The sequence below is a fragment of the Drosophila ananassae genome, chromosome 3R, assembly GCF_017639315.1.
Source record: "Drosophila ananassae strain 14024-0371.13 chromosome 3R, ASM1763931v2, whole genome shotgun sequence".
NCBI lineage: Eukaryota > Metazoa > Arthropoda > Insecta > Diptera > Drosophilidae > Drosophila > Drosophila ananassae.
This window is the reverse complement of record NC_057930.1, coordinates 21,782,110-21,808,376: the sequence shown is the minus strand read 5'-3', so window position 1 is coordinate 21,808,376 and position 26,267 is coordinate 21,782,110. Positions and strand designations below refer to the sequence as shown.

The following is a 26,267-nucleotide window of genomic DNA, read 5'->3' as shown; positions in this document are numbered from 1 at the left end:
TTCGGGACCCGCCGGAGAGTGGGTGGTCCCCGTTCCTCTCCTCGGTCCGAAACTGGTTTTCTTTCGAGGAGTTTGCCAAATAAATTCAGCTGCGAAAATTGTGCAATCGAAGCATTAAGAAAACCTTTCCGATCAGGCTTAAAAAATGTAAAAAAATATACTTTTTGCAAATTATTTAAATAAATATATTTATTTTTATCTCCACTCAGTGGCGTACAAGTCATCTGATATCTTGCTTATTTCCTTGTTAAATAATATTTACTTTTTCTATTTAAATTATTTAATCTTTTGAGCTCGAGAAGCTCGAATTCTGCGACCTATTTTTTTACAAGTATCCAATTTTCCTGTCTGCATTAAATAAAGTGTTTATAATCCTCTCAAGGTATTATTATTTGGGGCAGAAGCAAGTGAAAGTGCAAAAATTATACCTTGTGGTTGCGGTTTCTTCAAGAAAGCAGGTTCCAGGCACTTGGGTGTCTTAATCGAGGAGCAGACCACTTTTAAAGGTTTACAAACAAGCCAATTGTCTTCTCACTTGTTTACTCTTTATAAACAGGAAATTAATTCTTAAAAATAAAGTGCTGGGAAAGGGGGTGCCCCTGCGCATGTGCTTTGAATTTTATTAAATATTTAATGTTCAGAATAACCACAGCCTATAAGTAGACTATAGATTACAAGTTATATTATAAGTTATAAATTATTACAAATTATAATAATAAATTATAATAATAATTATAATAAAACACAAAACTTTAAAAAGTGTAGACATTTATTCGATTTTTAAGTTTTTTTTGTCGAAAAATCAGTAACTCCCTACATTTATGGTTATACCATTAAAAATTAATTGGTATTTAATGAAATTATAATGTTAAAATATTAAATTTGTTCAATAGTAGTATGGCCATGCTCCTTCCCGGTTCAGAACTCCTCAATCCAACGGGCTATGATAGCCGACTCCTTGTTGCGGGCATCCCTCACAGAAGGCGGATCGGCGGGATCGCTGCGACGCAGATCCAGATGATGAGCTCCTTCCGGCAGGATAATCACATGGATTTTGTCGTTGGGTGCCTGCAAGACGCCACCACCGCTCCAGGGATCCAGCAAGCCGTTGCTGAAAATGATGTTGGTAGCGGCTTCGATGTTCTTCCCGCCATAGCGCAGAATAATGTCGTAGGGCTTTGGCGTGAGGCGGTAATCCTTGTAGCACTTCTCGGAGAATTCGTTGAAGTTCCAGGTGGAGGGACGGAACATGGTCTCAGTGCCGTTGGAGCAGAAAGGCATAACCATCTGGTTGCAGGTCTGTATGTTCCAACCGGACTCGTCGGCATTCGAGGTGGCGGAAATGTCCAGGCACTTGGTGGTTCCCGTGAAGTTGGTGTACACCGCCAAGGCACTGGCCATGGTGTGCAGCAAATCCGCATCGGTGGTGTGCAGATCCTTCAGATAGAAACACACCTGCCTCACGGGAAAGGCCGGCAATGGAGCCAGGAAACTGCTGCTGTAGGGATAGTTAACCATGGCCAGATTGGAATAGACCTCCTCCACATAGTCCAGGAACTTCTTCAGATCCGCATCGCTTTTTACCGGAGAGCACAAGTTGAAGGCATCGGAGATTTGCTTCTTTCCCGCATCCGTCCCTCCCAGGGTCTCAAAAACTCGCCATGACTTGGCAATGTTCACCGTACAGTTGGAATTGTAGGCGTTCGCAAAAACAGATGTCACAATCCGGTAGAAAATATCGCAATCGGTTATTCCGGGGAACTGTAGAATGGGAGCCGAGGCAGCCAAAGCTCCGACGGCCAGATGCGGATACTTCATGCGGAACCAGGCGGCCAACATGCCGCCATAAGATCCACCAAAGGTCACCACCGGTCTCTGGGTGCCGTTGCGCAGGTAAGTGATCAGCATGGCGTAATCCTCCAGGGTCTGCTCCACGGTGAAGTAGGCCAAGTGTTCTGGCATGCTGGTGTTGAAAGTGGATTTCCCGAAGGGCAGGGATTTCCCATAGTACCGGTGCTCGGCGAAGACCACCAACGCATGCTTCCGCTCCGCCTCCTCCCACAGGAATCCGGTATTCTGGGCAAAGAGTTCAATGTCCCCCTCGTTTCCGGTGTAGAATAAAATCGGAGTGCGGGCATTGCTCTGGTCCCTCACAAACGAGTCGTTGTACAAGTACCGGATGCTGAAGGTGGCATTGCTCAGGAAACTGAAGTGATCCAGCGGCACCACGAACTCCTTGATCAGGTAGTGGTACTTCTCCTCCGATTTGATGCCTCCAATTAGCAGGATGACAGTAAAGATTGCCAGAGATAATCGCAGTTGAATTTCTCCCATATTGACGGAGATCAGATGACCAGATGACGCACTGTGGGCGGCAAAAAACACTATACTCCAGATCTGTTATCTCTAAGCCGGGCTTTATACAGTATATTTCTTTTCTCCGCAAAGTGTTACCAGGTACCGTTAGCGAAGACTCGTCTTCACAGTTTCGATAAAATAAAGGGAAGTCGGCGCGAAGATTTAAATAAAAGTCGACCAGTTTTAGCAAATGATAAAGCGATGTTAAAATTTATTACACTTTTAGTTTGAACTTTAAATATTTAAGTAAAAGATTGGGTTATTGTTTATAGTTTTTAGGTTGTACTTTAAAGGGGAACATTTTAATGATACGCTTCAACAGGTGACTATTTCAAACCAAGGTACCTCCTACTCAAACCTACAAAATAAATAAATGTTTCTTATAGTTTTTCTATGCTAAATTTAAAATAAATTTGATTATAATATGATTTATAATAATATATTTTTGAAACTTTGCGCCAATTATGTCAAAATAGTTGTGGGTTAGACACCATAAGATGGCGCTACAGATGCCTTTTCTTTCCGCCTAGAGGCGCTTTCCAAGATTGGTTGCTCTTTTAACCGGTAGATGGCTTTTAATAACTCTTAATACCGATACTAATTTTAAATAATAATAAATTAATATTAGCTCTAACTAAGTGAAATAACTGTACCTTTAAGGGTTAGGAGTATATTATTACATGGGGGTAATATAAGGGCCTTAAACGCAAAAGTTTTTGAAACATTGTAAAGTTATAAATGTACTTCAGAATGTTAAAAAAGATTAAAAACATTATAAATATTAATATACAACATATGGCATATGTATTATGTATTCTTTTGTACGTTTTTTTATGTTTTTAGAATGTATCATAACCATTTGAGGCGTTCCGATTGATTGCTTTCGTTTAGTACCCACCAGGTTACAACTCTCGTCTTTTTTGCAGTCGCGGGAACTATTCGAGTGTATCCAAGTCAAAATATTGGGGCAACATAATTGGCATATGGCATTCGTAATCTTCCACATAGGAAACTAAATGTACATAGGCCTGTGGCCTGGCCGTTAAATTCATTGGGCTTCGAATCAGTTTCAAGTTTGCGATCGACTGACATGCAATGGCAACATATTTTCCCTAAAAGCGTTTCTAAAATATTACGCTTTGATTTACCACAGTTTAGTGTAATATGTTGTGTAAATAATTCTAATTTAAAATTGCATAGTTGAGCGCAAACAAATCACTTTATTCGGTCTCGTGAGCCTCGTGCATAAATTAATAAACCAAAATGTAATTTCGTTTTTCGCGTGTGTATTGATATATAAATTATCATAAAAACCGCACAAAATGGAATTGTTTTGGAGGGAGTGGGTGGTTACGTGGGTGAGGAAGGCGGTTCTGGTGGCGAAACCGAATCGCAGATGTCAAGCCGGGCACAGCGGAAACGGAAACAAAGCATCATCGAGAATTCCAGGCCCGGCAAAGGGGTCAGCCCGAATTGGGTTTCGCCGCAGCGGTCAGTAGTGTCATATAAAATATCCATCACTATAATCAGCCTCATCGTCGGATTCGTGGATTCGTGGTTGGATTATTTTCGATTTTGTTCGACGGTTCGCCTAATTGATTTCATTATTTTTTCTATTGTTTTGTGTGTTAATGTCAAATAGGAGAAATAATACTCATAATGGCTCCAGTTGTGCGAGTAATTAGCATTCGGAAATAATTGAAATTTTCCGTTGTGCTGATTTTAGGTTTTGTCTCTGCACAGGAACTGGTGCAGTTTTAGATTTTTCATTTGATTTATGGGGGGGTTCAATAGAAATCAGGACGGGACATCAGCGTAAATCAATTTGATTAATTTGATTTTTGACCCATTGATGATAAATAACATTCAAATGTTTCATATTTTATTCAGAAAAGTATTCATTTTAGAAGTTATATATTCTCTTAAAGTCTTCTAATGTATGAGAATTTATGTCCTTTGGTAACATATGACTCAATTCCATTTCTTGCATTTTTATGGCGAATCATTTTTCAATTTTACACCATTTAACTTCCTCGGGAAAAAAACGTATTACATATAACATGTGTGTCTATTTGTATACCAAAGAAACGACTGTGAAATTGCAAAATTAATGCCCATCGTGTAAATATAAGGCATTCATATTTCATGACAACGTGCCAAACCTTCAAAAACAACATGCGAAAGAGATGGCACCAATGTGCAAAAAAAGAGATAGGACTTTAGCGAGCATTTAACTTAATGGTTCGTGTCCTTATGATTTCTGTCTGCTTGTCAATGTATTTATTCATTATTTATATTCGTTTTTATTTATTTTATTATACTTTGTTGTATCTATATAATTTTTAATTTAAATATCTTTTTTTTACAAATAATTTAAAACTATAAGATGTTCTTAAGTATTAACAACTTTAAGTGTTTAAACTACTACATCACACTATTATCTTATTATTTTTATTTGTTTGAATATAATTTGTATTACTTTTTTACTCAATTGCTAAATGGATGTGATGAAAATGTGAAACACAACCATAGAGCCATTCAACTTGCAATCAAATTTATTTATTTACAATATATACTCCATACTATATAGCTGTTAGGGACACTTACTGTTATTGTTTTCGGTTTGTTGGATTTTTATACATTTTTTTGTCGCAGTTGGGTCAACTCAAGCACCGGCGATTCGATAGTTTAAACTGCAATTTTATGAAGCGTTAACAGGGTATTACATTTATGTATGTTGTTCTCACCCACCCACCCAAACTCCACCCAAAAGATTTAGTTATTGTTGTTTTGCAGATTCGACAATTTATTGAAGTAGAAAAAATGCAATTTCATGGCAAATTTGTTTTGGGGGCGAGCAGCGTTTAGTAACGCTGGACAGTAAAGTTAATTGGAAGCCCTATCAAGAAAGTCAGAACAACCCAAATGGAGTTTCTTTTTTTCACTATCAGACAATGGGTGCTGTGCCACACACCTCCCCCAACATACGAATCTGATAATTTGCGCATTTTATAGTTTGTTGCATGCTAGTATTTGGGGACATTCGGTTTAATTGCTTTTTTCCCCTTCATTTTGCATAATTAGAATTTGATAAAATGTACCAATGGCTTCTAAATGCAACACATTCCGCCCATTGCATGTTGCACGTTGCCTGTTGGCTGTTGCATGCTGGGACATACTGACTTGCTGTGCAAATTCGATTTTAATAATACGAATTTATCTCTGATCAAATTTCGTGGTTGCTGAAAATGTGTTGCACACTTCTCGGCGCCCCGTTCCAATTTTCATCCCCACCCTGGTATCCTCCCTGGTATGCTTCCCTAGTAAATTAAATTGGTTTTTAATAGGCCAACGATGCGTTTTTGCCTACACATCGTTTGGCATAGATTGATTTGGCAGTTAACAAACATTTCTGCCCCCCTAGCACATATTCTACACCCCCCATCTCGAGTTGAGAAAACATCAAAAGTTCTCGGGAGTAATAATTTCAGCAATTGCCATATTTGTAACTCTGTCAGCGCCCTAGAGAAAATTGCCTGGCAAGTGGAGCTTAGCTGTCGGGCTGATCGCATTTTAAGCTGACATCCAACCGACCCAAGCCACCCACTCACCCACCACCCATCTCCGGGTTCACAGCTCAGACAGTCATCTGCATTTCCTTGGCTGACTTTTCCGCTTCCAATTGCCTTCGAAATTGTATTGACAGTCGTATCTGGGTTCGGTTTCGTCTATCCTTATATCCTTGTGCGTGTTTGTTGCGGAGGGTCCTTGCTGATGCGACAAATTGACAGGCGAATTGGATAGAACCAAATGGCAGACGAATTTGTTAATAATCTGGCATATTTCACATAGGTCTTTGACATTTCTAAGCGCGTTTGTGACTTTTTAAAATTAGCTGCAAATGAGAATTTTCAGTTCATTTTCTTTGATTAACATTGCGTTATATGTATGTACCAAAACCATTCTAAAAATAATATTTGGTTCCAGATTTTAATTTCGATTTACAGAAATTTACATTTTTTGTATCATGCGTGGAAAATGGACAAGGAATTTTGAAGAAGTATCAAAAAAACTTTCCAAATGGACCAGTTTATGAAAGAAATATAAATGTAAGTGAAAGTGAAAAAATGTTAAATAATACTTCTTATTTTTTTGGGTAAGGTCTCGGTTTCGGCATTGGAGTAGTTGGGTTTATGGGAACCGGAATCCTAGATACTCCACGTCTTGGAATGCGTTGCGGCTCTTCTGCCGGTGGTCCTGGTTTTTTCTCCTTTTCTAAATCCGTTTCTTCATCAGATCCATTTTCTGTATCCAAATCCCATTCTGCATGCGCTGTATATATATCCAAAGTTTCCTGTTGAATATCAAATAATTATTATGTTTTATTTTGTAAGAAATTCGAAGTGTGATTGCCAACCAAGAATTTTTCAACAGCTCGTTCCAGTTCTTCGCCATCCTCATCAGCGCCGTCCGGTTCGGGGTTCCTTCGGAGTCTCATGCGATACCCCTGTGCGATTCTTCTATCTAGGGCTTCTGCCATTTGGAGACGCGTCTCCACGAGTTCTCTACTTAGCTCATACTGCAGGTCTTGTACTCGTTGTGCTTCCGTCATCTAAGGATATTCATTTTTAAATTGAAGAGTTAACTGTCATTCCATTCTCACTTTAATTTTACACCATTTGTTGTATACCCAGTATATCATAATCGCATTCAACATCGTAGACACTCCAATCATTACAAGTATACTCAGTTCTTTTCCATACAAATCATCATAAGTCTTCCATATTTGCTCGCAGGCGAACACGAATTGCTCGCAGATCCAATAGCCCTGGCAAATACCTGGCTTGGGCTGTAGATGCAATATTTGCATTGCGCGTTTCACCAATTCCATGGCTGATAGATAGTGCTGTAGCTAAATGTAAATTCTGTAAGTTTTTCAGAAAAAATTACACTTGTACACGTTCCGTATGACAAATGAGTCAAAAGTGTAGAAAGTAAAGCTGACGTATATGTTCAATGTTGACTCTAAAATGAGCGCCTCCTTTGTTCAGAAAAAAAGTTACAAAGAAAAGAATTTCATTGTTCTTTATTTGTTCAGTAAAATATTCACTGTAACATATTTTATTATTCATAATATTAATTAAAATAAATAGCTATAAATAAATACGTTTTTTCGATCAAAAATATGTGACACATATTTTATTGTTTGAGAAAAAATACAAACTGTACGCCATTTAGCCTCTTTTGTGTGGAATATTTAACAACCCCGGGATATATTTTATTAACAGAAATATATGTTTCTCCTTGGCTCTGAAGCATGTAAATTATGATTCAATTAATAAATTCTCGTTGTGAACTAATTTGCGTGCCCAAAAGGATGATAAAGCCAACTCACACTCTGCTGGCATTTTTTCCGCCGGTCCTTTGGCCAAAATGAATATGAAAGAGATGTTTATGCGTTGAAAATCCGTGAAAATCCAACGGCGGCAACAATAAAGCTCGCCGTCGGAAAATCTCGTACGGTTGTTAAAATTTTCACCAGGCGCGTTGCAATTGCGAAAAAAGTAGGGAGGGAGGTGGAAAAATAAGCTGAAGCCTGCCTGCTCCATTGGGGGCTGAGCATTCATTTTTTATGTTTATTGTCGCTTATCGCTTGCTGGCAAGGGGCGTGGCCATGGGGGCGGGGGTGTCATTAGGATCTCGGCGCCAAGATGAAAAAGAGTAAACACGGCTATGAAAAAACGTTAACAACTCTCTTGGGGCCCAGGGAGTATACAGAAACGCATAACACACACAATCTTTCAGTATCTATCTGGGTGTGTGTGCTTGTGAATGTTGGTTGCATGTAACTTTATTAGCTGTCTCCCCAGCGAAGGGTGTGTGTCCTCTCTGTGTGAGTGTTGGAGTTATGGAAGCGACCTGCTCCACACCTGACACTATGAATCTCATTCCCCCACTCCCCAGAAATCTACATCACGTGTAAAATTAGTTTGGGTCACAGATTTGGGAAAAACGGTTCACCAGATTTAGATTAAAACAAATGTAGTTAAAAAAAAAATGGGGGACACTGGAGGAGAATAATTCAAAATTAACAAGGGTAAAGCGATAACTGGTAGTCATTTTCTCCTCAGGGCTTAAGTTTAAAGTTTATAAGTTTATATTATAAGCTCAAAAAGGGTGCTGGTATAACACCACAAGAATCGGATTAACGCACATTAGAGAATATATAGCTTTCTAAAATATATAAAGAAGTTAAATTTGTATGCAGAAAAAAGGAGAATTCATCTACAAATCCTGAAATTAGCCAAGAAACAGGCGGCGCAGGGGCCACATTTTCCTTCCTTTTATCCCTATCCCTTCCAAACACTTTTCATTGTGTTTGACAGGGATCCCCCAACAAAATTTTGACAAAAAATCTAAAAAATAATTCGTTCCTAGATTTTAATGCAGATTGAGTGGAAATCGATGTACAAATCGTTTAAGGTATTCCTCTCAAGAATTGGATGAATATTGGCAAAGATATAGCCATCGCTGGGGACCATATTGTGGCTCCATGCGTTTCTGGTAATCTCGAAGGGGATCCTCCAGGAATTTTAACAAAAAATCGAAAAAATAATTAGTTCCTAGATTTTGATGCAGATTGAGTGGAATTCGATGTACAAATCGTATAAGGTATTCCTCTCATGAATCGGATGAATATTGGCAAAGATATAGCCATCGCTGGGGGCCATGTTGCGGCTCCATGCGTTTTTGTATATCTTGAAAGGGATCCTCCAGGAATTTTGACAAAAAAATCGAAAAAATAATTCAATCCGAGATTTTGATGCAGATTGAAAGGAAATCAATCTACAAATCGTTTAAGGTACTCCTCTCAAGAATCGGATGAATATTGGCAAAGATATAGCCATCGCTGGGGGCCATATCGTGGCTCCATGCGTTTCTGTACATCTCGAAGGGGATCCTCCAGGAATTTTGACCAAAAATCGAAAAAATAATTCGTTCCTAGATTTTGATGCAGATCAATAGATAATCAATCTACAAATCGTTTAAGGTATTCCGTTTAGGAATCGGATCATTATTGGCAAAGATATAGCCATCCCCGAGGGCCATATTGGGGTTCCATGCATTTTTCTACACTTCGAAGAGGATCCTCCAGAAATGTTGACAAAAATCGAAAAAATAATTGGTTCCTAGATTTTGATGCAGATCAATAGATAATCGATCCACAAATCGTTTAAGGTAGTCCGCTTAAAAATCGGATCATTATTGGCAAAGATACAGCCATCGCAGGGGGGCATATTGGGGTTCCAAGCATTTTTCTACACTTCGAAGGGGATCCTCCAGAAAGTTTGACCAAAAATCGAAAAAATAATTCGTTCCTAGATTTTGATGCAGGTTGAATAGAAATCGATGTACAAATCGTTTAAGGTATTCCTATCAAGAATCGTATGATTATTGGCAAAGATATAGCCATCGCTGGGTGCCATATATGTTGTCCTCCCCATGATTTTTAGACATTTTCGAAGCTTAGTTGAGTGTAACCCTGAATTTCCGCAATTTCAGCTTTGAAGAGATAAATTCCCATTACCTAACAAAATTCCCATTTTTGATGACAACAGCATTTTGATGACAGTGCATAATTCTTTGCTACGCAATATATATTCCGTTTCGGAAGGCTAGCTGTTTTCTTTAATATTTTTGCAAATTATGCGTAGAAATCTCAGGACGAGCTCGCACCTCGTCGGGGTCATTTAAATGCAGATTGCAATGAGCCGTCTGTCCACTTGAGAGCCGCCATTTGCATAATGGCGACGACATATTGCAACGGAACCGGAAACCCGATCCCAGCATCATTTCTGCAATGGAAGCGAGGCACTTACAGTTGCAGCTGCAGTTTCAGATGCAGAGGTGCAGGTGCTCGAGTGGTGTTTATGACTACTTGAGATTGCCGGCAGGCATCCTGTCGTCGGTATGTCGTCGCTGTCCTTGGTAAACGGAAGCTATTCGCAATGCCGGCCATCGACCATTTCGGGTTCCCCCACATAAACCATTCTCATTGAAATGCAATGTCTATAAACTAGATTGGAGACCTATGTGTTATACGCAGAGACTGGCATGGAAATGAGCATTAGGGACATCTAATCAAATAAATAATGCATATCATTTGTAATTTTCCTCTTTGAAGCAAGAATTATATTATTAAAAATTTGATTAATGTTTCTAAAAATTAGTTAACGGAAGGTCTCTGTCAAAATTTTCAAAAAATATTTTCAGGTTTTATTCGTAAATGGAAAAGGACTCTTCTTTTCCCCTTGGTTTCCCTGTTTTTGGTGAAATGTTTATGTTGCCACATCGCAGCAGGGCACACGCATGACCCTAACCCACACAAAACCCACACAAATGCACTCTTACTAACACACACACATGCATGAATGTGGAAGGATGCGAAAGGTGCAGCTGCTAGTTGTGGGCGGAAGCATAGAAACGGTGAGGGGTGTCACCCAGTGTCAGTTAGGGTAGCTGTGGATGCGTTAAAGGGGGCAGCAGATGGGCCATCTATGTATCTCTCCACTGACAAAAATTTCAATACACTATGTAGAGTATTTTCTTTCTGTATCTTAACTTGAAAGAGAAATCATTATTTTCATAAAACAAAAAGTAAAAAATTTTGAAATATATATATAATTTTTTTTTTTTGTGTAGAAATTGGTTCCGGCTGAGCTTTTGTTACTGGTGTGGCATAAATATCGTTGCGGTTGCACGTGAAAATTGCATTTGGCCAGCATTTGGCTGCTGCTCGGATAGTTCCACTTGAAGTGCTAGCGGAGCGGAGCGGAGGACATCGAGTGGCGTTGGCTGGGTTGGCGGGGCTGGGGCTGCGGCTGCGGCCCTTACACGTTGTGCAAATTGTGGACTTAAATGTTTATAACGCACCCGATCTGCTCCATCCACCGTGCACCATCACGTGTACCACCGGCAGAAAACGCACCACCACACCCCCAGGCACTTCGAGACCATTTTCGGCGTTTGTTTATTAAGCTTTTCAGGCGGTGGGTGGGTGGTGGGTTCGGCAATAGAAAACGCAAAAAAAAGGTGTTGAATGCCACTTGCTGGGGCTGCTTTTTATTGCCATCGCACATCTAAGTGCAGCAGCTGTAAAATAAATATATATTTTTATTTTATCCCCCTCAAGCCCTAGCATTTTTTTCACTTTTATTTGTTGTAGTTGGCAGAGGATATAAATTAAACGCATTAGAGTAGGAAACCACAGCGATTTTCCTCTACTGGATTTTTTCTAGATTTTTTTATTTTATTTAGCTGAGGCATTAATTCGCTTTTGCTACCGACAAAGGCACTTAACGTCCTTCTACTTTTTTGCTGGCGTCGTTACCATTCATCCTCTTTCAGTTTTCCATTGAAGTGTATACAAAATTTAAATAAGAAACAAATCGAAGTAATGGCCAAGTCCTAGCCACCCCCTATTCCTGCCACCTATTCCTCTAGTCTAGGTAGCTACCAAATACCAAATGCTCAAACGCTGTAAAAAGCAATAGAGAAATTGGAGAACGCAGACAGACCTCTTCACATAATGAAAAAATAAAGGAAACCGAAAATCCAGTGAAATGAAACTCATTGAAGCATTTTCGGGTATTGTGGATAAAAAGTAACAGAAATTAATGATACGATACTGTTTCCATCAAACACGTTTTTTACCTGCCATTAAAATATGTCCGAAAAAATGTATGATTGTTGCCAAAAAAGGGTTCTAAAAGATATATAACTTATTCAGGTGGAATTCATTACACAAACGCATTAAAAATCAGAAAGGAATATGGATGTGATAATTATACTAAAGGCTCTCACAGCCATATTCCTTTCTGAAAGGATCAATATTTAAAAAACAATTTACAAACATTTCGAAAATAAAACTGACATTAATTTTTTAGGAACCACTGATTTAATGTAGATGATGGCCCTTGAGAGTCATTCGCCGTTATCCTGCTTGAATGGCTGGAGAGCTTAGGGCCAAGCTCTTAAATAGAATGACTAACCATCTTAATCACATCGCAGATACAGATACCCGGGAATGCGGATACGTAGATGCTTTTTTTGTGCACCATCTGGGGGTGGAGGAACTAAACGTTTGCCGACATTTCGGCAGCTGTCAGTTGTTTGCCACTAAACGCTTACAACCAGCAAATAAAGTGGTGGGTGGCAGACAAGTGAGGACTCTACAAAACGAAAAAAAAATGTTGAAATTTTTATATAATAAAATGGTAGCCAAAAAACAGTTTTGCGGCCATGGGGCGGACGTCTTCTTCCAGCTTCCTTCCGCATTTCTTGCTCCCTTTTTCTTTGTTTGTTTTCATTTTGTCTTGCACTTTGCATACAAAGTGCCGTTAACTACTGGCATCAGTTTTTCACACAACAACCGTTGATGGTCTGGCGGTTTTTCCACAGATTTCCTTCCCGGGTTTCCCAAATAAGTGAAACGAAAGCTAACAAAGTGCCAAGTGCTCTTGACCAAACTGCATTGGCTTTGGCTTAAATTTAATTCAAAGAATAGCATTTCAAAACTATTTTTATTTTTATATTTATTCTTTATTTTTTACTTTTTTGAATATCATGATATTTTTGTCACTTCCGTTTTGTATATAGTGTTATTTTATACATCCTTTGGCTCGGGATCAACCTACAACGCTCAACTGATCATATGTGGAAACATTTTTACGAGTTCTTCGAAGTTTCAAGAAAATTTGAAACTTGCAAATATTACGATTATAACCATCATTCCAATAAAACATATAATTATTACAGTGCAAAGAAGTTTGTTTGGATGCCTGATGAAAGTTGAATAAAAATAATATTAATAACGAAAATAGGCTTGAAAACTAGGCTTACCATTGACAGATGCACATATGTTTATGTATGTATTCCGAAAAGGAGAATTTTTTATTTGACCTTTTGAAATGTTATGTTTTGACGGACAATACTGTGGGATACATTTGTCACGAAATAAATAAAATGTTGATTGAAAATATTTTGTTTATTTATACCTAAAATTTGAGGTGAAGTGTTTTCCTTCGGTCTCCTTATGTGAATGCGGTGGGTGTAATTGATATTTTAAATACAAAATTATGAGCATCATGTCAAGGACTGCAATAACGAATACGTAGAGAAGGCACATGATTCTAATGATCGTAAAATTTGAAAACTAAAAAAAAACAGTACTTTCAAGTTAAACAAGTATTGGATGGTAAAGGGACTTACCGTGATGAATTTTTTAACAATGATATTTTTGACACAAAAGTCTAAGGACCAAAAATCCAAAGAGAACCCTAAATTTATTTCCATATCTTATGTTTACTCAAAATTCAATTACATTAAAAGGTATCTATTAGTTTATGAAGAAAGGCTCTGAGTCTGGATGGTTCCCTTGACGTGCCCAAAAGTGCTCTTGCAGCAGTCACAGCAGTCACAGTTGCATCCATTTCGGTGGTTGCAGGTGGTTCAGAGTCCATTTGTTTTGACTGCACTGACGATTTGTGGAAGAAGCAAAAGTATATAATGAAAGCAAGTACGATCAGAATACCGAGAGTTGAACACAAAATTGTAAAAATGCAGCTTAGTCCCTTTTGGCAGCAGCTGAAAAAAGGATTAATGTTTAAACACCACCGTTATGAGATTACATTTAAACTCACCAGCATAAAGCTCGGCACATATTGGCTGTGAACTGTTAATTGTATACTGGAAATTTCCTTGCCAGTCATAGAAAGTTTTTTAAATGAAAATTATGACTGAAAATGCTGTGGGGAACTCGGGCATATGCTCTGGGGTAAAATGACATCAATTTTGGCTTATTACTTTCGCAAAACAATTCGAATACTTGGGCCATAAAAATGATAACCACATCCCCTTGTCCCATAAGCATATTTTGGCTTTCAAGAAAATTATATTTTATGCTATTTTCTTACGAAAATTCGTTCTTTTATTGCCTCCTTACCGCCGGCAACTTCGATTAACCTAAGCCGGCATAAGGGTTGGAGTCTTCTCCACAGCTTGAATTGTCCTCGAGAGCCGTAGGAAAATTTACAGAAATAAAATGGAAAAAAAAGGCAAACATTCAAAGAAAAGTTAGAAAAGGAGAGGAAAAAGAGAAATGCTCTTTCTTGCCGCATAATCGAAATGTATTTTGGCTTTTTATTGCGTTGCCAAAGGTAAGTCGATTGGCCAAGAGTAGCTGCCTGGCTGCCTGGGTGGCTGTGTGTGGGCGTTTTGTGCGGGGCGATAACAACATTTTAACGCCTTATGGTCCATTTAGGTAAAAGTGCCGATTACGCCGAGCTTAACCAGAAATTATGACCTCAGAGGCGGCTGTTTTGTGTGGCTTTAAGCTGAGGCATGAAATCTGCGGGTTTCAGTACCAAAATTTCTTAATAAATATTATTAAATTTATGAAATTTGTAATTTGAAAAAAATGTTAAACTAGACTTTAAGTGGTCTTGCCACAGCAAACATCAAAAATCTACAGCTGCTGTGGAAACTTTAGCATCAATTATTGTTCTGGTCACGGCTGTGCTTTATGTTTCGGCCACGAGGCGTATACGCAATTTATTTGCATATGATGACCGGCATTGTGGAAAAATTAATGAAAGGGCAATTAAAAACATTCGCAGAGGCAATCATAAAATGTATGCCAACAGCAAACAAAAAGGCTGCTCTTTTAAAATTTATCCACTTTTTGATACCGAACTGACAATAGCGAATAAATATTGCTGGGAATTTGTGAAATTCACAATATATTGTCATAATAATCAAATGGTTTCATTTTTGTTACAATCACAATTTAATGCCATTTGTTTCTGAAATCTGTATGCCTATGAAAATTGAATTTTACTTTATTTCCGATTTTGTTTTATTTCTGTTTGTGTTGCCTGGCGTGGAAGATATGTATTTTGTGTTGGCTGGCTCTCTTCTGAAAGTTAAATTGAATTTGTTTTTGGGTGTTTTGGATTCCTTTGCAATCAATTGCCATGACAAATGCTTCTAGTGTTGTTTCTATTGTCGCTTCTGCTTGCAGTTCGGCTTGCATTTGTCAAGTGGATTTACACTTTCCGGAGGGTCAATCGATTAGTTGAAAAGAGGACCAAAGATATTCAATATTTATGTATAAGAGATTTTGTATTTCATTTATTTTTATTAAGTGGTCTATTGTTTGCTATATTTTGTAGAAAAGTATACCTTTATGGTAGGGTAGAGTACAACCAGTTTGTCGTAAAGCTATCTCCTTTTGTGGACTTCGGTTTTTATCCCCGGAAAAAAAGGGGAAACGGTCTGTGGGACAACTGTGCTCTGCGTCGGGAATCTTGTGCATTATTGCGATTTTACACGCTGCTGCACTCGAAAATGAAACGGACAATAAGCTCCACTTGCCTGTTGGCCGTTGGCGGTGGGCGGTAGGCGGCATGACGGCTAGTGGTATGGGGGCGTGGCAATGGGCAAGACTTACGGTAGCAAACAGTAACAGCATCGTTGGCAGCGCTGTGGCCATCATTGCCACTGTCCGCCGCTAAAAGCTTTTTGATTATGAAAAATGTTCGAAACATATGCTCCAAATGACTGTGAAGCGTGCAAAGAAAGTTTCTCCTCTTTCTCTGCCTGTACTTTTTACAGTGCATCAGAGTAGTATACGTACCTAGAACATAGTATATGTTCTACACGTACTCAAAATTGTGTAAGTAAGCATGTTTTATTCCGTTGCAGCTTTGTTGGCTCTTCTCGGTCTTGTTTATTGTGGCTATGCACTTTTTTAGTTGCCATTGCGAGTGGACTCTCCCCGACTGCTATTGTTAATGGTTGTGCCATTTTATTTTAAAATTAATAAAGTGGGCAAAGCCATTGCAAATTGCAAAACAAACTTCGTTGGATTGTGGCAAGAGTCCTATAGTTTTTTCCTGATTTCTGTAAACGAAAAGTTTCGGTTTTTTTTCGGGTACTAATGCATTTTTGAAGACACTATTAGATTTATGGGGGATTTTTTATGCAGTAGATAGCATAGCTTAAATATACATTTTTAATAAGGGCTTGTTTCTTGTTTCTTTCTGGGACAGGTGAGGTCTTCCAGAATCTTATAGAATATAGCCTCATAGTTCCTAAAAAAATGTAAAAGACCCATGCTGAGACCATCAGTTGACAGCTTGTTCATCATCGAACACACTTGCCACTTAGTGAGCAATTAGGAAGCCGAGTGTTCAGGGATCATTATAAATCAACGAAATTCCTCTCCAATGTGTTGGCAATCGAGAACATCGAGTTCCCAGCAAGTGCATTACCCTTTCCCTAGGAGGCAGACCAACTCTGAGATAGATGACATCGACGAGATCCCCCCGATCGGGGGGCCAAGACACGTAACCGTGCCTGCAGTATTTGAATAAAACTACACATACAAATAGGTGCATGTTGCCGGAACGAAAAGAAACACACATACTGGCTGGGTTAATTATTTTCTTTTTCTTGTTTGGTATTTTTAGTAACCAACGCGGCGCATCGAAAGAGATGGCTAGATGGTGAGTAATAGAGACGGGGAGCATGAGATCGGTTTATGATATTTTTAAACGATAAAAACGACGGAGTCAAGTGCACTGAGTGCTCTGCTCTGCATTGGCATCAAGTGTCCGGGGGCATCAGTCGCCCAAACATCAGACCAAATGAAGCCATTAGCAGCCGGGGAGTTCTTCCCCAAATATAGACACAGACACACTCTCTCTGGGAGTTGGGTTGCCTCCCAAAACTCCTCCGGTTGATGGTTGATCTCAAGTTACACGGATCTCCCAGACCGTTGGCGGAGCTATTTTCTCTTAAACTTTCTCTAGGCCCTTTCTATGTTAATATATCTACTTTTTCTATAAATTATTAACTAAAGATTGAAATAATGATTCAACCAAAAATAAAACAACTTCTTATTTTTGTGATATTTTTAAAAATGTTTCTCCATAAAGCAAACCCAGTCAGATAGGTCAATTACGGCCGTAGGCTTAGTACATGTGTCGCATTCGCGTTTTGCAACCAAAGTTGCCGAAACTTCCAAGTGTCTACTAGGCGGCTTGGGGATTCCCGTCACGATTTAGCATTTTTCATCAGCTCAGCGATTTTCATGTCACGTTCTCGCTGACAAAGTTTTCACCCAGCCCCCCTTTCCCGGCCTGTAACACCCAAGTTCTGCTTATCCTGGCACAAAGTTTCCGCGTCTTCTGCGGCCATATAACCATATATACGTACATAAAGGTATATATATATATTTATGTAGGTATAATTCCCGTATTTGCACTTTGGCAAGTCCTGGTTTTTGTCCCTTTTCAGTCAACTGGATGGCATGCAGTTTGTTTGTTTGTTTGCTGTTGAAAAGTTTGCCAGCTTGATGTTTAATTGTTATTTTGTGTCCCTCAATATGTATTTGGGGTGGAAACTTAAGTATGTCTGATTTCATTTCGAAGTTCTTCCTCCAAAAGTTGTCAGCTGTCTGGGGGGTATTACTTCTGCCTAGATTTTGGTGCTTTATGGTGTGCTGGGGAGCTTAGATATTTGGTCTTAAATTGTTGATAATACAGGAAAATTTTTTCAAAATATCCATCTTTAATATTTTTTTGAAAATAGAGGAAAATTTTTTCAAAATATCCAACTTTAATATTTCGTCATATTTTTCTCCTCAAGAACTGTAATTTTTTTGAAAGAGTCTTTTCGAAATCCGAGTAATATTAATATACTTTTGTATTTTTGCAAACACATCTGTTTTTCTTTTTAGTCTCTTGTTTAGTCATTTGAATTTTTGCTGTTCTGCTAGTTTTCATATTAATTTCTGCTTCTGTGTGGGTTAGTGCTTAGCCCCACCCCTGGCCCCCTGCCCACTCAACCTAATACACAGACACACAGCAGCCGAGCGGACACACTGAAATGTAGCTGTATCCACTTGCGAGCGATTTGAAAGCGTTATTTATTTGTGGCACAAGCGACCATATTTCAAATGCACACCGCACCACCCCACCGCCGACCCGCCAAACGTTGCCGCGTCACCAGCACCGGCACCGCCATCGCAATCGCAATCGCCAAGTTGAAAAGTCGACAAAAATACAAGCAGACACCGAGCACATACGCGGCGCAAAATTTTGGCCAAAACGACGAATATTAAATGCGCTAAAATGTAAATAAAGTTTGTTTAATATATATAAAGTACTTATAATATTGTTAGTCTAAAAATAGATGGTCGTTCATGTTGGAAGAGTATATTTTCTTCTACATTTTGAATATGGTTTATACTCGTATTTTATTTTTAAGGTACGACCTCTAGTGTTATGACTAAGACTTGTTTAGATTTTTTATAAAAATTATTTTTTGAATATTGGCAGTTAAACTTTCTATGTAAAAATGTTCTACAGAGTCTAAAAATGGTTAGATAAATTTTTCGAAAATTCCCCTTTACTTTTTTAGTGTGATCCTTGGCAGCTCCTCTCGCCTAATACCCCACAACTTTTTCGCACTCGCAGCTGTTTGTTGCTTTTTCCATTGTTGTAGTTGGCATTCTTCCTTTTTTATGTTTTTTAAATATATTTCTTTTTTTTTTTTTGTTTTTTGGTTATGTTTTTGTTTTTACAACTTAACGTGTGTCGCACAAAGGTGCAAGTGCGCGAGTGTGTGTGTCTGTGTTGGTGTGTTTCTCGTATCACACGCTTGCAATGCTGCTGCTGTTGCCTCTTGATATTTGGCTCAGACTGGGCCACGCCCCCTTCTCCCCAAAACCCGCCATTCCGCCCCTAGTTGTTGTAGTAAATTTATGCGCTTTCATTTTATGAAAAACTTTTGCAATAATTTCTCAAAACGTTTTTGTGGTGAATTGAAATGCGAGAAAAACATTTTGCGGATGGCGACTAAAAACTTGAGAAAAACCTTGCACCCTGTAGCCCACACACACATACATACATACATACATGTGATGAGAAAACAAATACTTTTGCAGGCGGAAACCATTTCTTACACACACATATAGGGTGGAAGAAAAAAATGGAGGGACTTTGGGGAATTAAAAATTACATGCTTAATATTTTATATTTTAGGAAACATTTTTTGTTTTTATATTATTTATTATATTTATTATTTTATAGAATTTTTATTTTATTGTATTATTTATTTTATGGTATAGTAGTGTTTATTTAAAAAATAACCAAAAAGAAAACTTTTCATTTTTTCTGTGCACTGAGAACAGAGGAACTAATTCCTTCTATTTTTTGGCTTTGTGCATTTAGTGCCACGCCTCCAGTGCTAAACGCCTTCAGGCGAAATGACGTTTACTACGCCTGCCAGCGAAAAAGTTTTCGCATCTTTTGCCGCTGTCGGTCTTTGGCCCGGGGTCTGGGTCTTGGCCAAAACTTTAATGAAAAGTTTTGTTAAAAACTTTTGCGCGCTCTGGAAATTTCAACGCTTCAATGGGCCGGGGACGACTGGGCGAGGGCCAGGGGCGTAGATTGAGTTCCCGGAGTTGGAGGTGCCTGACATTAGATTGTTTTTGGCCGCGGCTCCATTGCCTTGCCAAAAGTCAGTTTCCCGCCTCCAAGTTGGCCAAAAAAGAAAAACAGGCAAAGGCAAGCGGTATCAATTTTGTTATTGCAGTTGCCAACGCTTCTGGTCTTGCACTTTGAAATTATTTACCTGAATAAACATTTGGTATTTTAATTACGCATCTCTGGTGGCTGTTCCGGGTGGGTTGTGGATTTTGGGTTGTTGGGATGGGTCGGGTAACCTGCCACATAATTGAATTAACACACAATTTACGCTACATTGCACAAACTTTGTCTGTCAGCCAGCTCTACTCCCTCCATGTCCTTTTTCATTATACCTTTTCCTTCCTATATACATATATACATATATTCCTATTCAATCCTTAGTTATTTTTGAGGTGGGTCAGGATGTGAGTGGTGCAGCCAAAGCACATCATTTAAAAATAATAATGGGAGCTTCTACTTTTCCTTTTTTTTTGGTAATGAAAAGTTTCGAGAAATAGTATAACTATAAGATCTAACAATATACTTTTTATCATCAACTTTAGCTTATCAGCTTAAAAATTTATTAAATTAAAATCTGAAAATTCCAATTATTAGAACTATTAATAAATTGAAACCCTTATTGCAGGAATACATATTAAGTCTTTAAGTTAAAGTCCTATTATGGTAACATAATCTCCGATAGTTGCATAGTTTGATTTGATGCGAAACACTAATTGGAAATTGTGTATTCGAGGCCAGAAGTTGGGTGAATTAATACACATATGTATGTACGTATTTTGAAAGGGGGCAACCATTTTCCGTTCATGGGTCAGATGATTGAAAATTGATATTGGTGCTGGTTCTGGGCCCGATTTACTTGTGCCTGATTTACGATTTGTATCTGCAAAGTTTGCCTTTAAATGCCTCTGGCTTCTTTCCGTTATATTTTTTTTTTTGTGAAATGGCTCGTAAATACATCGAAAATGCCGCCACTTGAGTTCATTCATACCCGGGCCAGACATCGGCATATGCAATAATACAAGATATATGTGCTATAGGTACTGAGACTACTGAGCACTGAGCTGTCCATGTGTGGGCATGTTGTACATGTGTCTGCTCGCCGGGCTTGACTTCCACGTAATTACGAAATGCCAGACGAGGAGGGCCATCACATGTGGCTCATCCCTCGGATGACTTTGCAGCAACAACAGCCTCCACCCATGGGCACGGAGTGGGTCATGTCCAGGACAGGACAGTTTGTATTGAGGAGTGTCCTACATGTGTAAGTCGTTCCGAAGAGCAGCAGGAGTCGGGCTAAGTGGTGACTTCCCCAAACCGTTTAAGGTTCGCCCTAATTAGATTAAATTCTTTTTAATTTATCGCAAACAGATTTGAAGTGTTTTCCACCTGCTCTTCAATCTTAAAGCTTCTCCTCTTCATATCCTTCGTCTTTGGATCGTAAATTCCTTGGATTCGTTTGTCACGTTTCGCACATAAAAGGATTTCAATTTTCCAATGTGACAAAAAGGCATTTGCATACGGCAGCGAGCGTACCAAATAAAATCAAATTTTATATAGGTCTAAAAAATGGCTATCTGGAGAAAAAAAAAGTGTAAGAAAGAAAGATTCTGCCAGCTGTCATTTCGGTTTTTTTGGCTTTTGTTTCTCGGATTTTTATTAACCATAAAATAAATTAAATCAATTCGGGAATTTAATTGCCCTCGTAAAAGGAAATAACTTTCGAAATGCGAAACTTTCCCGGAAAGTGAGGGTAATATTTTAAACCAAATGAATATAGATTGGATGTCCTTGGCTTAAGCCTCAAGGCGATGAATAAAAAGGAGGTGATATATTTCAAGTTTATGTGATTGAGTTCAGGTTTTCAATGAATATTGTTTGAACTATTGTTCTTCAAGACTTTGAGGTTTTTAATCTGCCTAGTCATGATTTTAATTTCCTGTCTATTTATGGCCATTTGTTGCTTTTCATTTTATTACCCTCAACTGTCAAGTGCATTGCTTTTCTATTTCAAAGTATCATAAAATTCTGGTTCGTGAGCTTTGGCTTGTATGCGTTTTTATGAGCCATTTTTTTGTTTGAGGGGTATCTGTATCTGTATCTGTACTGCTTAAGTGGCATATCGCGTTGGCTCAATCTGTATGTATATGGATACTTCTTAACGAGATTTATTTGTAGACAACAGTTGGTGGCTATGTTTTTATGGCACAGCAGCCACAGAAATTCATCAAGCAAACGACAATCTCTCCCTGAGATATATAAAATGTTATGCAAGCCAAAAATACATTTCTCATATACGTGGCAGACGTAACACCAAAGATGAATAAAGGCACAAAAAAATATATGAAAAAAAGTATCTACCAGAATCAGAAACAGAATCTGAATCACCAGCAAAATGACAACAAAAAAAATTAAATTGCATTTGTGTGTTTCAACTCCAGGGGCCATGTCTATCTGCCGCCCTTCTGGCCAGCCCCCAGCCTCCTTCCGCTCTGGTATCTGTATCCATGGGATGCATCTATTATGCGTGTGCATCTGTGCGTGTGTGTGTGTCTGGGTGTGTTAGTTAAGCCCTACATTTGCACATTAAAAGGCGAACTGTGTTGGGGCGTTTTGTGCATTTTACGAACAAAATTGTAAAGTTTCTAAGCCCTTAAAAGGTCTGTTTCAGAAAGCTTCCAATGTACTCCAATGCGACTTGGCACCCAAGTCATATCCATTTACTTAAAATTTTGGGGATTTCATTTAAGAAAGCGGAAACGTACTTTGTCCTTGTTCGTTCTTGTGATTACTTTGATGTTAAATATTTATTTGAATATTTTTTTCAACAGTTAAGCTGGGCATAGGCTGAGGGATAGAAATTTTAGTTTATAAGTTCGAATAAATTCTCAAGTACAATATTTTGTAATGCTCCCCCATTAAAAGCAAAAGCCCAAACAAAAATTCAATTGATTTTCTCCAAAGTGAAATCGATCTTCGGCGATCGCCCAGAAAGCCATTAAGAAAGACCAGAAACTGTTTGTTCAGTTCGCCCAGTTGGTGGGAGATGGAAATACTCATACATATTCGTTTGGAAAGATGCCAATGTGTATGAATGTGTGGAAAGTAATTAAGCAATTTTAACTCGTTTTGACATTTCCAAAAATATGTCAACGAGCTGAGAAAGTGCGAAAAACATAAAAAAAATAATATATATATCGGAGCAAGAACCGAAAGAAATGGCAAGCTGATGCCGATGGCATTTGCCGGGTTCCCACTTGCCAGTATCGCTGTTCTTAGTTCTCAGTTCCCAGTTCCCAGTTCCCAGTTGCTAGTTGCCACTCGAAAGTTGCCAGGTTCTTCTACAAATACATAAGTTCAATTGCCAAAAAGCCTATTCTAGAATGTGTTTGTGTTTCGGTGAGTTTATTTTTATGCCGGCCAGAGATGCCATCTAGCCAACACAGTTCGACGATCGGGCGATAGTGGCGGCCTTCCGTATATATGGTATATAGCCAGGTCTAAGTATAGACAGGGCCCGATCTCCCCGAGCATTATGCGCATGCGCCGGGCACTCGGAATGGATCATCGGAGGAGCGGAGACCAGCTATCTACCCAGCGGAATGACTATATATACGGAGGCAAGACAAGAAGATGAGACAAAGCTATAAATATGTATATAATGAAAGTTCCTCAATCCGATCCGATCCCAACCCATCTCCGGTACAGGCAGTGAAATATATAAAAACAAAAAAAAGTCCAACAAAAAAAGTACATATTTAAGAAAAAGAAAATAAAAAAGAAATACGGCGGCTGCCAAAGCAAACGAAGCGTCAGCGGGCCGAGCAGCGCCAAGAATTAATTTGAGAATATTTTTTGCATCCTTTAGTGCATTACCGATTCTGTTGTCGACCCGTTCAGATCGGCTTTAGTCCGGCCATATATATATATATATCCATACATAAAGCCCACTCAGATCTATTATTCCTTAGAAACTTTTCACACAAAATACCGGCATTGTGATCATAATCATAAAAAAAAATCCTGGATAAAATTTCATTTGAACAAAAAATATTTGAAGGAAAATCTGTGAAGTGATCCTGTCGAAATTTCGAGTTAACCGAAAACTTGTAGTTTCTACGATTTGGTGTGCATTTTACCAGACGGTCGAGACTTCTTAGCTATTTATGGAGAACATCGGCAAAAAGCTATAAATAAAAGCAGACTCAACGTAAAGCGAACAGAAGATTTTCGAATCTGAATCCGAATCCGTACCCTGGCCAGAGTGTGAGTGTTCGAGTGTGTTGGTGAGAGTGTCTGGCATGCTATGAATAATACTCACTTGCTCATCGCTATTTTCGTGTTGCGGAAATCTCGATATAAAACGGGCATATAAGTATATGCAGTATCCTACATAAGAACATTTTCACATCCAGAGAATATATTAAATGCATTTCTTTTTTTAACACCAAATATTTTCTATGAAAATTAAAAGTAAATTTTTCTTTAACAATTTGGACAGTTTTTAAGTTACATAACATTTTGACAATCAATTTTTTCTGAAAGGATTAATAGGACTATTTTTAAAAATAACAATAAACCGCTTAGTACACAATCAGTTGACAAAAATCTAAGATATGTTATTAACAATTTTTCCAGCAGCCTCGTTAATTAATTTCAATTAAAATATGCCCCATTAATGGATATAGCATTTAAATAATTAGTTACATGACACTTTCACCCCATTCCGTACCTGAGAATTTTTCATTATAATTCAATGAAAGTACATGAAAAGTTGGGGACCAGTGCATTAAAAACAAAAAAGAACAGAAACACACAGAAAATTGCTAATTAAAATGCACGTTTGTGAACTGTTTCTTTTTTAATGCAATGCGGTGCGTTGACAACTTTCATTACAATTCGATTATGTTTCGTTGCCCCATGGCTGGCACACTGAATTGTTAATGCTAATTGCAGAAAATATATCAACGAATGTACCATCTGATTGTGGAATGATTATTTTCCATTTCAAGAGAGTTTAAGCTCTGAAATGGAATTTAAAATATTTATTAAGAATAATTCCCTTCATTAGAAAAATCCCATATGGATTTATGGTAAACATTTGACAATTATATATCCTATATTGTCTCTGCTGTAAAAACACACTCGTGGTCTCGCACACACATGGATGATTTCTGAGGCGGCCTGGGAAACGCCTGCAATCTGCGGGATGCAAACTGCAGATTGCATCCATGTGAACGACTCACATCCTGCCCATCTCAGCATGGGTATTGCCCCTTTGGTCGCTTCAAGTAGGTAAAATGAAAAACAAGAACAAAAAACCCCGAGAAACACTTGGAACCATACCATATGTGGCGGGCCCCGAGGTCTGGGCTTGACCTGACCCTGCCTGATCTTCATGTGTGGGTCTCCCGATTTAATTTTAGGCACCTATATAAACTCATGTTTACACTGCAGCTAGAACACAGTTGCAGTCATCAGTTCGCGTCGTCAACTTCTTCGGAGATCGGAGAGTCGAAGAATCGAAGTCGGAGTTTTGGTTTCACATTCAAATCGAAATAGAAACGCGGACTTTGTTTGTACATTTTACGTGTGAAATGTGACCGACACAAAAAATCGTTTAAGCGGCAAAGCCAAAAGTATTGGACAAAAACCAAAAACCTCCTATTGGGGATCCCTGGCCAGGGAATAAGTTTAAGTCGGTTTGATGTCCCAAGCTGGCCATGTGGCGCAAAATATGCGCATAAAAAAAGTCAAGCAAAAAGGCGCCATTTTATTATGGCCATCCCCCACACAGAACCCCAAACAAAAAAAAAAGAAAAATAAAACAAAAAGTACAACAAGCAGCAAAAAGTATATGAATTTTTTGTGCAGGCGCGTGAAAGATGCAAAACAAAAACAAAAAATGTATAAAAAAAAAGTCCCACAATGAAAGGAAAACGAATAACAACAACCAAAACAGATACCACGGATACGAAAGTACGAGTTGTATCCGAAGGGGGGGGGAGTTTGTTGGGCTGAGGGGGCCAGCCAGGGTACAGGGCGGCAAGGACCCAGTCACATATAAACACACTTCAGTGCGCTTAAAAATTGCTTTATTGCAGTTGGACTATAAAAACGCACGGCAACGCCAACAACACTGAACGCCAAACACCGCAACACAAAAAAAATGAAAACTCTTAAACGGAAAACAGGAAAAATTTGCATGCCACAAAAATAAGCAGCATAAGGATTTTCTTCACACAAAGTAACAGAAATAAAACAAACCAAATACAATATAAAAAGCAAAAAGGATTGTGAGCAAGGCGGAAAGGAATTGCCCAAAATGCAACCACAAAAGACTGTAGAGAATGTTTT

General features: G+C 38.5%; 2 protein-coding genes and 1 long non-coding RNA gene across 5 annotated transcripts; all 3 read right to left on the bottom strand.

Moving 5' to 3' along the window:
* Window positions 1-751: 751 nt before the first annotated feature.
* On the bottom strand, window positions 752-2,444 carry LOC6497383 (lysosomal Pro-X carboxypeptidase). The gene has a single exon (XM_001962158.4). The coding sequence runs from the start codon at window positions 2,332-2,334 to the stop codon at window positions 919-921; it is 1,416 nt and encodes a 471-aa protein (XP_001962194.1). The 5' UTR covers window positions 2,335-2,444; the 3' UTR covers window positions 752-918.
* A 3,890-nt stretch (window positions 2,445-6,334) lies between these two features.
* Window positions 6,335-7,365, bottom strand: LOC26514421. 2 transcript variants are annotated; one of them, XM_044716319.1, is made up of 3 exons: window positions 7,049-7,365; window positions 6,776-6,970; window positions 6,335-6,712 (listed from the first exon to the last, which is right to left on the bottom strand). In XM_044716319.1, exons 1-3 carry the CDS (start codon window positions 7,247-7,249, stop codon window positions 6,503-6,505), a joined length of 606 nt encoding a protein of 201 aa, XP_044572254.1. In that variant the 5' UTR covers window positions 7,250-7,365; the 3' UTR covers window positions 6,335-6,502. The 2 variants fall into 2 exon arrangements, with proteins under 2 accessions (XP_044572254.1, XP_014762325.1); XM_014906839.3 differs by having other exon boundaries at window positions 7,022-7,363.
* Window positions 7,366-12,938: 5,573 nt separating this feature from the next.
* Window positions 12,939-13,708, bottom strand: LOC26514023. 2 transcript variants are annotated; one of them, XR_004310108.2, is made up of 4 exons: window positions 13,630-13,708; window positions 13,416-13,515; window positions 13,261-13,351; window positions 12,939-13,199 (listed from the first exon to the last, which is right to left on the bottom strand). It is a non-coding gene; the product is annotated as an uncharacterized LOC26514023 (long non-coding RNA). The 2 variants fall into 2 exon arrangements; XR_004310107.2 differs by lacking the exon at window positions 13,630-13,708 and having other exon boundaries at window positions 13,416-13,573.
* Between the last annotated feature and the right edge of the window lie 12,559 nt (window positions 13,709-26,267).